The following is a 15571-nucleotide window of genomic DNA, read 5'->3' as shown; positions in this document are numbered from 1 at the left end:
AGACTGAGGGCAGGACCCAGGGCTGGGCCTAGAGTGAGGCAAGCAGAACCCTGTTAAAGGAAGCACTCACTCTTGGGTGCTGACTCTTCATTTACATGAATGAGCCTGAGGGTAAGCACCTTCTTAAATTTTGAACCATGGACACCTTGCTTGCCTCACTCTACTCCAAGACCTAACAGGACCCATGGGGCAGTAAAACTCTGATAACCTGAAGTCTCTATGATATAGAACTAGAATATGACATTTGAGGCAAACTTTACTAATGGAAAGTGAGGGAAGAAAAGTCTAGAGAGGAGACAGCCAAATACAGGGCCCCCAAATTCTGTGTATAAATTCCACTCGACTCTGTGACTGACCCCAGCCAAGCCCAGAGAAGATTGCAACAGCCCAGCCAAGGGGGTATAGAAAACTGAACAGAGATTTCAGTCATTGCCCAAGAGGTAGATAGAGCCTATAGCTTGAGTCTGACCAAGTAAATCTCCTGCAAAATTGAAAATATCAACACTCTTCAGAGTAATTATAATGGAATTCAGAGTTTCTATCATATAACATTCATAATGTCCAGAATGTAAAACACAATTACTCAATGTAAAAAGAAACAGGAAAGTATGACATTCTTAAGCAAAAGGACAAAGAGCAGAGACGGACTCCCAAAGGATCCAGGTACTGGAAAAGGATATGAAAGTGCTTTTTAAAACTATGTTCAATGAAGTAAAAGAAAATATATTCACAGTGAATGCAAAGTTAGGCTATCTCAGCAGATAAATAGAAATCCTTTATTAAACTAAATGGAATTTCTAAAGTAAAAAGCATAATGTTTCTAAAAATTATGGTAGTCTGGGGAATGGTGGTAGAAATCATCAGGAATGGTATCCTTCTGGGGTGATGTAATATTTCGTATATTGATGGTGTTTTGGATTACACAGGTGTAAACATTCGTCAAAAATCAGTGATTGTGCATTTAAGGTGTGTGCATTTTATTGTATGTAAATTAAATACCAAAGGAAAAATTCTAGATACACTCCCCAACTGAAAAAGTCCCTAAATCAGAGAATTGCCTACATCCTGACAAAGACACTCTGGTATGTGACTGTTGTCTTTGAAGTTCATTCAAAAGTGGTTATTGAGTGAATATATTCCACAGTGGTGAGCATTCCAGGTAGAAAGAACAGTATCTGAAGAACCATAGAAAGGAAGACGTCAATACTTGTAGGAGACTAGACAATAAATAAGATTACTAGGACATAAAAGTGAAAAAATAAAAGATTGAAGCTATATTTAAAAAGTGTTTTTTTAATGAGGTTGTTTATATTGCTGTCTTGAGAGAGTTCCCTGTTATTTTTAATTTAAAAGGAATAATTTATATATAATAAAAATAAGTGTGCAATTCACTGAGTTTTGATAAATATATACAGTTACGTAATGCCATCATAATCACGTTAGAGAACATTCCCATCACCGCAGAGCTTGTTCACGTGCCCCTGTGCGCTCAGTCCGTTAGCCCTGGAGCCAGGCAGCCACTGATCTGCCTTCTGTCACTATAGTTTTGCCTTTTCAAAAGTTTCATATAAATAGTATCTTCCACTTAGTATAGTGCTTTTAAGATTCATCTATGGTATGTGCATCAATTGTATCAGTGTTGTTCAGCAGTATTGATTGATTGATATTCCACAATTTATCCAGTCACCACTTGATGGGCATTTTAATTCTTTTCATCTGGAGCTATTATGAATAAAGCTTCAGTGAAGATTCAAGTATGTCTTTCTTTGGATATGTGTTTTGAAAAGATTTTAAATGCCACAGTACAGATATTTTACTTTTTTAAGTGGTAGTCAACTATTCTGTGAGCACTAATATTCTTTGAAGAGGAGAAAAAGCAAAGTTCTTTTATTTGATTTTATAACTTTTTTTTTTTTTCTTCTTCTTCTTATTTTTTTTTTTACTTTACAATATTGTATTGGTTTTGCCATACATCAACATGCATCCGCCACGGGTGTACACGTGTTCTGAGTTTATAACTCTTTAATGTAATCAGTCTTGAGTTTGTCTGACTGCATGAAAGCTATTGTTTGAAAATTTTATCTGTTCTGCTAAAGTGTTTTTATTGCTTGTCTTTGCATCTTTTAAAAAATATATTTGATAAAAATGTAAACAAATCTTTTTAAAGGTGACCACCCAAAAGAGGGACTTCCCAGGTGGCACTAGAGGTAAAGAACCTGCCTGCCAGTTCAAGAGACATAAGAGACGCGCTTTGCTCCTTGGATTGGGAAGATCCCTGGAGGGAGGGCATGGCAGCCCACTGCAGTATTTTTGCCACGAAGAATCCCATGGACAGAGGAGCCTGGTGGGTTACAGTCCATAGGGTCACAAAGAGTCGGACACAACTGACACAAGATTTAACGCACATGCACGCACACGTGCAAACCTCCGAAAGAGGTTTTGTTCTTTTGATTTTTAAAAAATTTATTTGAAAGTAATGTGAAATCCTTTAATAGATTTTCCAATAATCACATTTTTAAAAAATTTAAAGACAAGGATGTTAACAGCAAAATGCTACATGATTAGGTACTAGTCATGCTTAGAGTTCCATTATTTGCCCTCTGGGTAGAAACACAAGTGATCTTGATTTAATTTCATCTGCTCTGTGATAGTGTTTCTAAAATTGCATGTCTGTTGGTCCTCTACTATCCTGTTGTCAAAATCCACAACTAACAGTTGTGCAAATATTTGTGTGAAAATCCCCTGGTGAGTACAAAGGCCTTAATAACAACAATAAAATTTCAAATATGTGCTGGATTCCCTGAAACATCAGCCTTCATAGGAGTCAAATTTCTGCAGTCAGTCAACAGTATTTCTTGAGTGCCCAGACTGTTCTGAATCTGGTCACCATTTACCAGTCCTTGGATAGCAGTCACTAAACAAATGTGAGTAGAAAAAGTGTTGAGTGAAGTTCCTAAGAGATCCAGGGCCTAGGTAGGTAAAGAGCCTGAGGTACTGCTGAGAATGTTTGGGAGATTACCCTGCTGGATAAGCATAAGGAGGAGATTTTGACCAGGGAGAGTTTGATGAGATTCCAAATCAGATTGAGAGACGAAATCTAGAAATTTCAATCCACTGTCTCTAAGCTCACTTTTTCTGCCCAAGTTTACTGTGCCTAAATTTAAGAAGTACCCTTTTATGTTTTCTCTCCCTCTCCCTTTTTATGTTTCTATTTTCCTAAATCAAGTTTGTCTACCTATTACTCTCAGTTGACTCTTGAGTTCAGTTCAGTCACTCAGTCGTGTCCAACTCTTTATGACCCCATGAATCCCAGTACACTAGGCCTCCCTGTCCATCACCAACTCCCGCAGTTCACTCAAACTCACGTCCATCGAGTCGGTGATGCCATCCAGCCTTCTCATCCCCTATCGTCCCCTTCTGCTCCTGCCCCCAATCCCTACCAACATCAGAGTCTTTTCCAATGAGTCAACTCTTTGCATGAGGTGGCAAAGTACTGAAGTTTCAGCTTTAGCATCATTGCTTCCAAAGAACACCCAAGGCTGATCTCCTTTAGAATGGACTGGTTGGATCTCCTTGTAGTCCAAGGGACTCTCAAGAGTCTTCTCCAACACCACAGTTCAAAAGCATCAATTCTTCGGCACTCAGCTTTCTTCACAGTCCAACTCTCACATCCATACATGACTACTGGAAAAAACCATAGCCTTGACTAGACGGACCTTTGATGGCAAAGTAATGTCTCTGCTTTTGAATATGCTATCTAGGTTGGTCATAACTTTCCTTCCAAGGAGTAAGCGTCTTTTAGTTTCATGGCTGCAGTCACCATCTGCAGTGATTTTGGAGCCCAAAAAAATAAAGTCTGACACTGTTTCCACTGTTTCCCCATCTGTTTGCCATGAAGTGATGGGACCAGATGCTATGATCTTCGTTTTCTGAATGTTGAGCTTTAAGCCAACTTTTTCACTCTCCACTTTCACTTTCATCAAGAGGCTTTTGAGTTCCTCTTCACTTTCTGCCATAAGGGTGGTGTCATCTGCATATCTGAGGTTATTGTTATTTCTCCCAGCAATCTTGATTCCAGCTTGTGCTTCTTCCAGCTCAGTGTTTCTCATGATGTACTCTCCATAGAAGTTAAATAAGCAGGGTGACAATATACAGCCTTGACGTACTCCTTTTCCTATTTGGAACCAGTCTGTTGTTCCATGTCCAGTTCTAACTGTTGCTTCCTGACTTGCATATAGGTTTCTCAAGAGGCTGACTGTTTAGTTCAGTCGCTCAGTTGTGTCCAACTCTTTGTGACCCCATGAATTGTAGCACACCAGGCCTCCCTGTCCATCACCAACTCCCGGAGTTCACTCAAACTCACGTCCATCGAGTCGGTGATGCCATCCAGCCATCTCATCCTCTGTCGTCCCCTTCTCCTCCTGCCCCCAGTCCCTCCCAGCATCAGAGTCTTTTCCAATGAGTCAACTCTTCACATGACATGGCCAAAGTACCAGAGTTTCAGCTTTAGCATCATTGCTTCCAAAGAACACCCAGGGCTGATCTCCTTTAGAATGGACTGGTTGGATCTCCTTGCAGTCCAAGGGACTCTCAAGAGTCTTCTCCAACACCACAGTTCAAAAGCATCAATTCTTTGGCGCTCAGCTTTCTTCAGAGTCCAACTCTCACATTCATACATGACCACTGGAAAAACCATAGCTTTGACTAGACTACAAACAAAGCTAGTGGAGGTGATGGTATTCCAGTTGAGCTATTTCAAATCCTGAAAGATGATTCTGTGAAAGTGCTGCACTCAATATGCCAGCAAGTTTGGAAAACTCAGCAGTGGCCACAGGACTGGAAAAGGTCAGTTTTCATTCCAATCCAAAAGAAAGGCAATGCCAATGAATGCTCGAACTATCGCATAATTGCACTCATCTCACACGCTAGTAAAGTAATGCTCAAAATTCTCCAAGCCAGGCTTCAGCAGTACATGAACCATGAACTTCCAGATATTCAAGCTGGTTTTAGAAAAGGCAGAGGAACCAGAGATCAAATTGCCAACATCCACTGGATCATGGAAAAAGCAAGAGAGTTCCAGAAAAACATCTATTTCTGCTTTATTGACTATGCCAAAGCCTTTGACTGTGTGGATCACAATCAACTGTGGAAAATTCTGAAAGAGATGGGAATACCAGACCACCTGACCTGCCTCTTGAGAAACCTATATACAGGTCAACTGTTCCAAACAGGTAAAGGAGTGCATCAAGGCTGTATATTATCACCCTGCTTATTTAACTTATATGCAGAGTATATCATGAGAAATGCTGGGCTGGAAGAAGCACAAGCTGGAATCAAGATTGCCGGAAGAAATATCAATAACCTCGGATATGCAGATGACACCACCCTTATGGCAGAAAGTGAAGAGGAACTAAAAAGCCTCTTGAAGAAAGTGAAAGAGGAGAGTGAAAAATTTGGCCGACTTAGTTGCAGACAAATAATAGTGTCCAGTTCAGACTATCTAACATATTGCTGATAATATGTTGTCATTAACCAGAGGAAATCAAGCTTACTTGACAGCAGCTTTGCCACTCTTAGTTACTGAATTCAGTCTTGCTGAATGGAGAAGAAAGGAGAAGATGCAGTTCATTTTCCCTTCTGATATGTGGATTAATTCATGTTCAGCAGCCACTGACCTCTTAATACCTTTATTATTGTAACAGTGGCAGTGCTTTAAAGAAATCCTGTTAATCTTTGTACACTTAAAAGTAATTAGGAACACACACACATTTAGGCTTGATTATGCAGAGAGATCTCTAGTGAAGAAAGTTTCAGTATGGTTTATGCCAAGTTCTATTAGTGCACAGAATGAAGTCTATGTAATTGATTTTAAGCCAAACAAACCTAAACCAGATCATTCCCCCAGTATTGTCTGAATGCCCAGAGACAATACCCAGTGAAATCCCACATTCTCGCCTTCAGTCTGGGTCATGGGATGAAAGCTAGCCACATAGGAAAGAACATTTCAGCTGGCTTCTCGAATGTCTGCATATCAGAGTTCAGGGAAATCACCCCATGGTTTTAACTGTAAAAATAACTGCCTTTTGCATCTATTGGGAAAAGAAATGTAGAAAATAAATGTTAGCTTTTTCCATCTTCCTAAGTGGGTATTAGGGTAGAAGTTGCCCAGAAAGAGTGACAAGATAAAGAGGACTATGAACCACCAGATGACTTCTAGGAATATTTTTACCGTTTTGTTCCTTTAATATATTATAGCTTTTAACCTGCTCAATGAGTAACCTCTAATTGGAAAAAACTTGTCTAATTATGTTAACATTTAAACTCCTGAATTTGAGACATACAAATATAAAAACATAAAATCTTCCTATATTATATAGTCATTTGCTTTTTTGTTTGTTTAAATGATAATGTGTGTTGTTGTTATTCAGTTGCTAAGTCATGTCCAACTTTTTGTGACTCCATGGACTGCAACAATGCCAGGCTTCCCTGTCCTTCACTGTCTCCTGGAGTTTACTCTCAAACTCATGTCCATTGAGTTAATGATGCCATCCAACCGTCTCATCCTCTGTCACCCACACTTCTCCTCCTGCCCTCAATTTTTCCCAGAATCAGGGTCTTTTCCAATGAGTCGGCTCTTCACATCAGGGGGCCAAAGGATTGACTGGTTTGAGCTGCTTGCTGTCCAGGGGACTCGCAAGATTCTTCTCCAGCATCACATTTCAAAAGCATCAGTTCTTTGGTGCTCAGCCTTCTGTATGGTTCAGCTCTCACATTTGTACATAACTACTGGAAAAACCATAGCTTTGGCTCTTTAGTTCCTCTTCACTTTCTGACGATGTATGTGACCATGTGTAAAAAATCAGGTCACAAATCCAAAATTGTCTGTGAATATAGAGTTTATGCCAGTCTAATGTTAAGGAGTGTTTAAAGCACAATTCAGGAAATCTATATAGTTTTTTAATAAATTATTTCCTTAGAAAGTTTTTATACTTAAAATACTATATTATTTGGTTATTTATAGGTTACAACCATCTCTCAGTATAATAGATTCCTTTTTCATAGGAAAATTAGCTAGTACTTCTTTTAAAATTGGCACTGCCAGTCATACCTACAAATTAACGTGTACAATTGTAAATCTAACATTAGAATTTCTCTAAAATAGGCTGCTTTGTGTTCAAGCCTAAAAATTATTTCAGTTTCTTTCAAAAGAGCGTTTTTCTAGGTAATAATGCAGAATTTGAGATGTTGAGAGTTTTGGGTTTTTTTTTTTTAGTTCTTCAAAAAATTAATCAAAATACTTTTGGACCATTTAAAAATATTGATTGTTAGCCATGCTAACAAAGTTAAGGCAATGGAAGCAGTACGACAGTAGTTAAGAGCATAGGCTAGCACCACTTTGCTTGGATTCAAATTGTGACTGTACCATTATTAACAGTATGACAAGGGGCAAGTTCTTAAACCTCTTTATTCCTTCAGTTTCTTCTCAGTAAGATGAGGTTTAATAATAGCACCTATCTCAAATGATTGTTAAGAGTAAACTGAGTTAATACTTACAAAATATTTTTATAAATTTATAAAACATCTGATAAATACATAGTTTATTGTTAGGATAGTGATTCTCCACATTATTAGAGACTGACTGGTTTCATGTAATCATCTTTTGGACAAAACAGTATTTTCCATCTATTCTATTTGAATTTTGGAATTTTCTATTAGGACCAGGGAGATAAGAGATGGGTTCCACAGTGGTTAAACTGGAGCTGGCTAGTACCAGCTTATAAGAATTTTGTGAGCTAATTGTGAAACATAACCATTGTTAACAATTAAAAATTATGTTAAAATTTCAATTTAAATATTTTTTAGAAAAGAAGAATAAATACTCAAAACTTACCACTTCCTAATTATTTTTCTTATCTTTGTCATTGAGGTTATTTATGTCTCTTATGTCTGGGAAATCTACATTGTAGGGTACTACTACTCATTTCTTCCCAACTCTGTAGTTCATTGACATCACATAAGTAGCTTGAAATCAGTCATTGGTAGGAGTATTTACACCACAGAAATCAGTAAATACTGTAAATTAGGGATCCTTCTGCCCCCAAAATCTCATTGTTATACATTTATCATCACACCACTCAGTGAGTGTCAGATTGTCCCACTGGTTTCTGTTATTCTTTTACTAAATGTTAGCATGAGTGAAATAGAGATGATACGATTTCCTATATTAAGAGAAGATTGTAAAAAAATATCGTAGCATATTACTAGAGATTTCCCCTGTAGATAAACACCTTTCCTGTATTAAATGTCCAGAATACTCTATGTCTGTAGAACCATAAAAGATGAAGACAGAGCTATTATTTTTCTTACTCTGAGTAATAGCAGTCTCCTTTTGTATATCATTGCATAGTTATATATTCTTTGATAAGAGCCTCATGATAACCCTGTCAGCTAGGCAAGATGACTACTACTCTCACTGTCATACAGACTCCACAAGATTATTACTTTCCCATGGTTTTTCCGTTTATAGTTGAGGAATATTACATATAGATTCAGATTTTGTGACTGCAAAAAAAAATTTCACTATGTGATGAATGTTACATTCTTTAGTGAAGCTTCATTAACTGTGAGTTAGAGATTCTCTCTCTTTTTTCTCATAGCCACCTTTCCCCGACTTTTTTCCCTCTCCTTTCTCTTTTTCTCAAGATGGTGCATGCGTGCTAAGTCACTTCAATCATGTCCAACTCTTTGCAACCCTACGGACTGTAGCCTGCCATGGGATTCTCCGGGCAAGAACACTAGAGGGGGTTGCTGTGCCCTCCTCCAGGGGATCTTCCTGACCCAGGGATCGAACCCAGGTCTCACGTCTCCTTCATTGGCAGCCAGGTTCTTTACCACTAGTGCCATACAGGAAGCCCTTTCTCAAGATATCAGATGCTAAAAGTCAAATGTGTTTGAGTTTTTATAACAATTACACTAGCAAATGTTTTTTCAGATAGATTTGGTTATTTGAGCTCTCTGAGACTGATGCTGTTGTCTTTGTTGTATTTTTAGAATTCTCATTCTCCGTCATTTTTCCCCATCCCAGCTCCTGCCATCATCTGTGTGAGTCCACCACCTTTACTGTCCAGTTCATTTTGTCCAATGCCCATTTTTCCCCAGATTACTGTGGTCTTCCATTCCCACCACAGCCCTTGGCACCAACCGACAGTGGTTCAGACTCCTGGCTCTCCCAGTCAACCTCCCAGCTTTCCAGCTCAAAACATGGTTTACTACCTTCAGTGAGATCTGCTTTCTCTGTCCTTCAGCTTCCACTGTTATTCTCATCTTCTTATTCAGCTTAAAGTCTGGGGCCCATTATTCCAATTATTCTTACACATTCCCTTAGCTCACCTGGTGCTCTCTCCTTCCATCCCATCATTTAACAAGACTGTGGGCCTCAACAAGCTCAGTCTCTACCTTCTGCATAATATACCCATGTAATACCCATGTAATGAGCAACCCTGCAGTCACACAACCATAATTCACTATATTCCACTAGATCTTTTAGTGTGTAGTTACCTTAAAGCTCAGCATTGTCTCTGGATCTGGTTCTGTTTGTGATTTTATCTTTTGGCAATGGATCTTTTTATTTCCTCTTGCTTTTCTGTGTCTCATAATTTTGATTGTCATTCACTGAAGGTACAAAACTATAGGGACTGAGGCAAGTGTTATTTAAACTCAGATATGGGTCTGTCTTCTCTGTCAGGCCTTTAGTGTGGGGAGGGTTATTCACCCTCATTTGTAGGCAGGCTGGTTTTGCATTTTGTTTCTAGGCTTGTGCTAAGCTTGCCGCAGGCTTCTCATTCCTCCAGTGCCTGCCTGCTGGCCTCCTGTGCTTCAGTGAGGGCTAGGGTGCTGGGGGTGGGGGCCCTCAGTATACCCCAACTCAGCGCATATTTCCTGTCTGCTCTCTCGCCTTCCCCCAGAGCAGGCAGTTCGGTGCCAGTTGATGCCAAGTGAGCGGTGGATGGGGGGAATGGGGGCTGTAGGAGGGGCTCTTGGCTTTCCTACTGCAGTCTCTGGGTTTTAGGCAGGCTCTATGCCCGAGTCTCAGGGGCAGGACTTTCTCAGCCTTCCTGTCCCTGTTGGCGAGCTGCTGAGTGCTCGAGTAGGCTTCCTGCCCCCACCTTGTGGAGGTCAGACTGTGCTTCCTTCGCATCAGTGCGGGGCTCCAGATGTGGACGGTCTCCTTCCCTCGCGTCTCCGCTGACCAGTGTCAGTGCAGGGTGAAGACACCAGGTTTCCACCCCCAGGGCAAAGGCAGTTTCCTGCGGCCTGGGGGGGACTGGGGCTGCGACAGTTCCTTGCCCCGCCCCCAAGAACAGATGAGCAGCCTTGTGTCACACAGAGTCCCGTCCATGGTGTGGGAGCTGGAGTGGCCCTTGCTTCTCCAGCTGCAGCCGCTATTACTTCATGTCAGAGGAGGATCCAGGGTGTGGATGATATGCCTGCTGCGCCCTTGCATCTGTGCAGGTCCTGCGTGCACCCGCACCGCCCAGAGACCCTCTGAGGTCTCCTGCCCACCCTCAGTCTTTCTCATGAGAGAAAGCAGGCTCTCTTGTATCTAGGGCTCTGGGAACACCAAACTACCTTGCTAGCCGATAAGCAGGCTTTACAGGTTGATTACAGTTTTAGCTGTCTTCTTCTTGCCTCCTTTTATGGCAGTACTTCTTCCTGTGCTCTGCCAAGAGAGAATGAGTTCCCATGGCCCGTCTTCTCTCACGGGGGCTTACCACCCTTTGGAATCCAGGTCAGCTGAGGGTCACTCAGTGAGGAGCCAGTCTCTGAGCTGTGCGGCCCTCCCCGTGTAAGGTCAGAGCAACATTCTCTCGCAGCTTTCCTCATCTTAAGCAGCAGCAGATCTGCTTCCCTTTTAAGAAACTTTCCATTTTCACAGGGCCTGCAAACCCTGTCTCCCCACCCAGTCTCCTGTGGCTCCCCTTCGCCCTCCCAGAGCCTCTGCACTTCCTGTCACACTGCAGCCTAGGGCGTTCTTGCCCACATCTGTACCCGGGTGACTCCAGCAATTCCAGAGATTCTTCCTTCCTCCTTCATCCCTTTCTCCAAACTGTGCATAAAACACTTTCTCGTTCTTCCTCACAGCTGGACAGTATCCCCGTATCTGACATGTTGTCTTTAATCAGTCCTCAAGGGTGGTTATTTAGATTTTCAATCTTTTGTTTTTATAATTAATTATCTTGTACATAAAGGCTATCTGTAAGATAAATTCTTAGAAGAACTGCCGGATCATATAGACCCAGTTCAGGCGTTTCCCTGGTGGCTCAGATGGTAAAAAATCTGCCTGCAATGCAGGAGACTCATCTTCAATTCCTGGGTCAGGAAGATCCCCTAGATTCACTGTGTGAATTCACTAATCACAGTGACAACCCACTCCTATATTCTTGCCTGGAGAATCCCTTGGACAGAAGAAACTGATGGGCTACAGTCCATGGGGTCACAAAGAGTCAGACACAACTGAGCAGCTAACATTTTTCAACCTAAGTGGTTAAGAGTTTGGACTCTACTTTAATCTGCCAGCTGTGTAACCTTGGGCCAGTAATGGAAGCTGTCCATGCCTGTTTCCTTATTTGTAAAATGAGAGTAATAACAGGACCATTAAAATTGTTGTGAGACATGAGAAAGTCAGTACATGTGTAACAAGTGTCCAGCATATGGCCACTCCATCATTGTGAACTATTGTTATTGGCATTTAAAGTTTAGGTAGATCTTGACAAGGTTCTCCCATACATATGTGATCATTTTATACACCCATCAATATGAGAATATTGCCTCTTCATACCCTCAACACAATGTCTTATTACACTACTTTTTACCCTTCACTAACATGATGAATATGGCCTTTCATAATAGTTTAATTTGTATTTTTCTTGTGAAGAGTGAAATTAAGCTTTTTTTTGTATTTTAAGTATGTTCATGTCTTGAATGTTCTACATGTTCTACAGACTCCTATTTGTCATTTCTTTTACTGATTTGTAGAAGTTATTTATGTATTAAGGAGTTGAACTTTTGTCTGTGCTATGAATTACTCTTTCAGAGTATTCAATACTTTTTTTCCTAGTACTTATTCTTATTTTTTATGATGTCTTTAATTATGATTACTTTTTTAATGTTCCATAAGACCAGGGTCCAAGTTTATTTGTTATTCATTATCTATCAAACACCAAGCAAAATGCTGAACATATAAAATTAATCAATTACAAAAAATGATCAATAAATATTTAATGAATGGACCAAATATGACAAAGAGAACTTTAATACATAAGTAGACTGGGGAAATGGAAGGGAGCTATTTTGTATGGATGTGTGAGGAGTTTGGTTTTGGATACACGGAGTGTTAGGTGACAGCCAGTATTCTAAGTTGAATTTGCAGGAGACTCCTACTTTGGCAAAGTACTCATGAAGAGTACACTGGAACAAATGATCTGTGAGGGAAAGAATGTTATGTGAGGGTTCATAAACAAATACTTGCAGTCAGAAACAATAGTTGTCATAACACTTTTAAAGCAAATAAGAAAAGGAAAATAAGAGCATTATATATTTACAAGTATAAAGATGTGGGGAATGTAGAAAAATTTTAATGCCTTGGGTCTATTGCTAATATAACAATTATCAAAAAGTATTTAGATAATATGTTGTATTTATACCCAAATCACTTACTATGAAGTGATGAAAACCTTTACTATGGGAAAATTAAATCCATCATAGTTATACAAGCTTGTAGAAATCAAAAGTGCCCGTTCTCTATAAAGTAGGATATTTGGTTTATCAGTATATTGTGGGATTTGGTTTATAAATGGACAGTGATTGTGTTTTCCATCAATGAACTCTTACTGAAATATAGCCGCTATCACTTTAATCCCCAAGTCTGTTTTTTCAGACTGTATTACCTGCATGAAAAAGAAGAAACTATGCTGTTTCCTAAAAGGAAATACTGTTTTTTCAGAACAGATAATTTATTCTAAAATACTATTTAATTCACAAGAATATCTTGATGGCTACAGGCATTGATAATCATTTTGACTTATATAGATATGAACTGGTACCTTTAATAAATCTGTTGTGAAGTTATAGTTCTTGTAATAATTGTAAGAAAATAGTCAGACAGAAACTTTATTTAGATGGCATGGGGATGTGGTATCCCAATGTCAATCTCAAATTTCAAAGGGTCCTATGGATTAAAAGATACTATCTTTAAAGTATGCATATTTTTTCTCCTCGTTTTAAAAAAAAAAAGACCTGTGATTTAAGATTAGAAATATGACTGTAACTGCACTTGACAGACAAGTCATTTAAAGAAAAATCTTAGTCGCATGAGAATGACTTTCTACTTTTAGCATGTCTTTGCCTTATTGATTAGCATTCCTGGCATTTCTGAACATTTTTGTCATAAAAGCATGGTTTTTGTGTATAGTCATCAGATTCTTCCCTTCAAGTGAGAGACTTGTCAATGAAGAATGAAGTGATCTGTAACAAAAGATGCAGAAAGCGTAAAGAAGATAAATCTATATGAACTGGAGCAGCAACGGCGGTTGATCACGGCCTGTCTGACTGAATGTGTGCTGGCCATGAATACTAGCAGAGATGTATACAGTGTCACTTCAGGGGCTTTTAAGAAACCAGTCATTTGCTCATGATGAGTCCCCAGAAATGCTTATTTTCTACTTAAAATAGAAATATTTATTCATTAAGAAGTAAAAGAAACTCCTAGGTGGCCTGTGTTAATCTGCAGAGGAAATAATTATAGAATTTTGGGCCAAGGTCTTATTTTATACAACTTGTGTTAAAAAGATTGGAGGTAAATATAAAGCTTGTTCTGTTTTTCTTAGTTATAAAAACAGCATACTTAGAGCTGTTCTCAAAGAATTCAAAGTAAATGGTGATCGAGTAAGATTTTATTTCATTCATAGTTGCTCTTCCTGATTTTTGCTCTGCTGCTTGTGAGACTTTGAAAGTGAAGTCAATGGTTTGTTGTTATAGCTTAATTACTTTCTAAAGAAGTAAGCTACCTGTGCCATGAGTCTGTTCTTTGGCAGAGGAGACTTCAAAGGAGACTTGATAAGTCAGTACCAAAGACTGATCCAATTACAATCCTTAAGAGTACTCAGGGGTGGAGCAAAGGGATGGAAACCCGGTATTCTAAAGGAGTACCACCCATGTATGAGCAGTAAACTCTTTGCAACCCCATGGACTGTAGCCCACCAGGCTCCTGTGTCCATGGAATTTTCCAGGTAAGAATACTGGGGCGGGTTGCCATTTCCTTCTCCTGGGGATCTTCCCAACCCAGAAAGAGATCAAATGTCTCTTGCACCTTTTATATGGGCAGGCAGATTCTTTACCACTGGCAGCACCTGAGAAGGCTGACCTACGCATAACTGGAATATAAGTGAATGGGCTGCCTCAACCTGAACCTGTTCTATTGGCATGATGAGGATAAAAATGTACTCATTTACAGAAATATGGTCAAATAATTGCTTGCTTACTTCAATCTGCATTTCTTTACATCTGACTAATTATTCTCAACCCCATTACAGAAATGGAAGCTAAGTTTAGCAAATTATTTGGCCATTTATGTTTAGTCCACAAAATTCTTAACGAAATAAAATACCACAATCCAAGGTAAATCAATTTGCTAAGCTTTCAAACTTCATAAGGTATTTTGTCTTGTGCAAGAGCTACTTGCAAACTCCTGCTGATCTGGCACTCATATAGCAATTCCCTGTAGAACTGAGCTAAAGAATGTAAAGGGAGCCAATTAATGAAACTTTGAGCCCAAATAGATAAGCAGAGGCCATCTTGTCCATCCTTCTACCTCCAGGCAAAAACCATCCGCTGCACCACAAGTTTTGGCGTGAATCCTGCTGACAAAAATGCTCACCACATGTAAATGACGAGTCATAATCCATTTAATGCAACTAAAGCAGATTGTTAACTGAAGACTTATTTATTGTGTTATGAGATGCTGAATATGAAAGCTCATCTGAATTGTTTTAATTCCTCCTTTCTAGACAATTATTTTATACAAGAAACATACTCAAATAATTGTAAAGCAGTGGGAATTCTGTGCCCAGGAAATAAAGTTATATTTATCATCTTATTAAATGTATTTTTTGTTTCCTTTCCCTGTAGGTCTACCTTACGGGTGGGAGGAAGCTTACACAGCAGATGGAATCAAGTACTTCATCAAGTAAGTACAAGCATCCCAACCAAGTAAGCAGTTTTCTTCACATCTGGAGAGAACCTGGAAGTTGCAGAATAATCAGTAAAACCAAGAAACCCTCTTGGAGGTTACAAAAATTAGTAACAAGAAATGAAACTTCACCATTTTCATCTCATGTGATTTAAATGTTAATATCATTTAGGGAGGATAAAACCTAATAATTAGTTCAAGGGAAACATCAAAAAATTGGAACAAGACTGTCATTTAAACCTAAATGTTACTACCTGAATTCATTTCTGGCTAAAAGTATTAATATTTATGCAAAGTTAATATCTATTGAAACAATCTGTTTTG

At 39.2% G+C, this 15571-nt stretch overlaps 1 protein-coding gene across 4 annotated transcripts in view; it reads left to right on the top strand.

Moving 5' to 3' along the window:
* Nucleotides 1–15571, top strand: part of STXBP4 (syntaxin binding protein 4) — a 234196-nt gene that overhangs the window by 189081 nt on the left and 29544 nt on the right. For 3 of the 4 annotated variants that reach the window (XM_055577592.1, XM_055577587.1, XM_055577586.1), the window contains one exon: nucleotides 15187–15244. In XM_055577592.1, coding sequence (XP_055433567.1) covers nucleotides 15187–15244 — 58 coding nt within the window. Of the gene's footprint in view, nucleotides 1–2167; nucleotides 3185–15186; nucleotides 15245–15571 lie in introns of those variants that run through there. The other variant, XM_055577590.1, reaches the window with a different exon arrangement.

The sequence above is a fragment of the Bubalus kerabau genome, chromosome 4, assembly GCF_029407905.1.
Source record: "Bubalus kerabau isolate K-KA32 ecotype Philippines breed swamp buffalo chromosome 4, PCC_UOA_SB_1v2, whole genome shotgun sequence".
Taxonomy (NCBI): Eukaryota; Metazoa; Chordata; class Mammalia; order Artiodactyla; family Bovidae; genus Bubalus; species Bubalus kerabau.
This window is presented reverse-complemented; position numbering and strand designations above follow the sequence as displayed.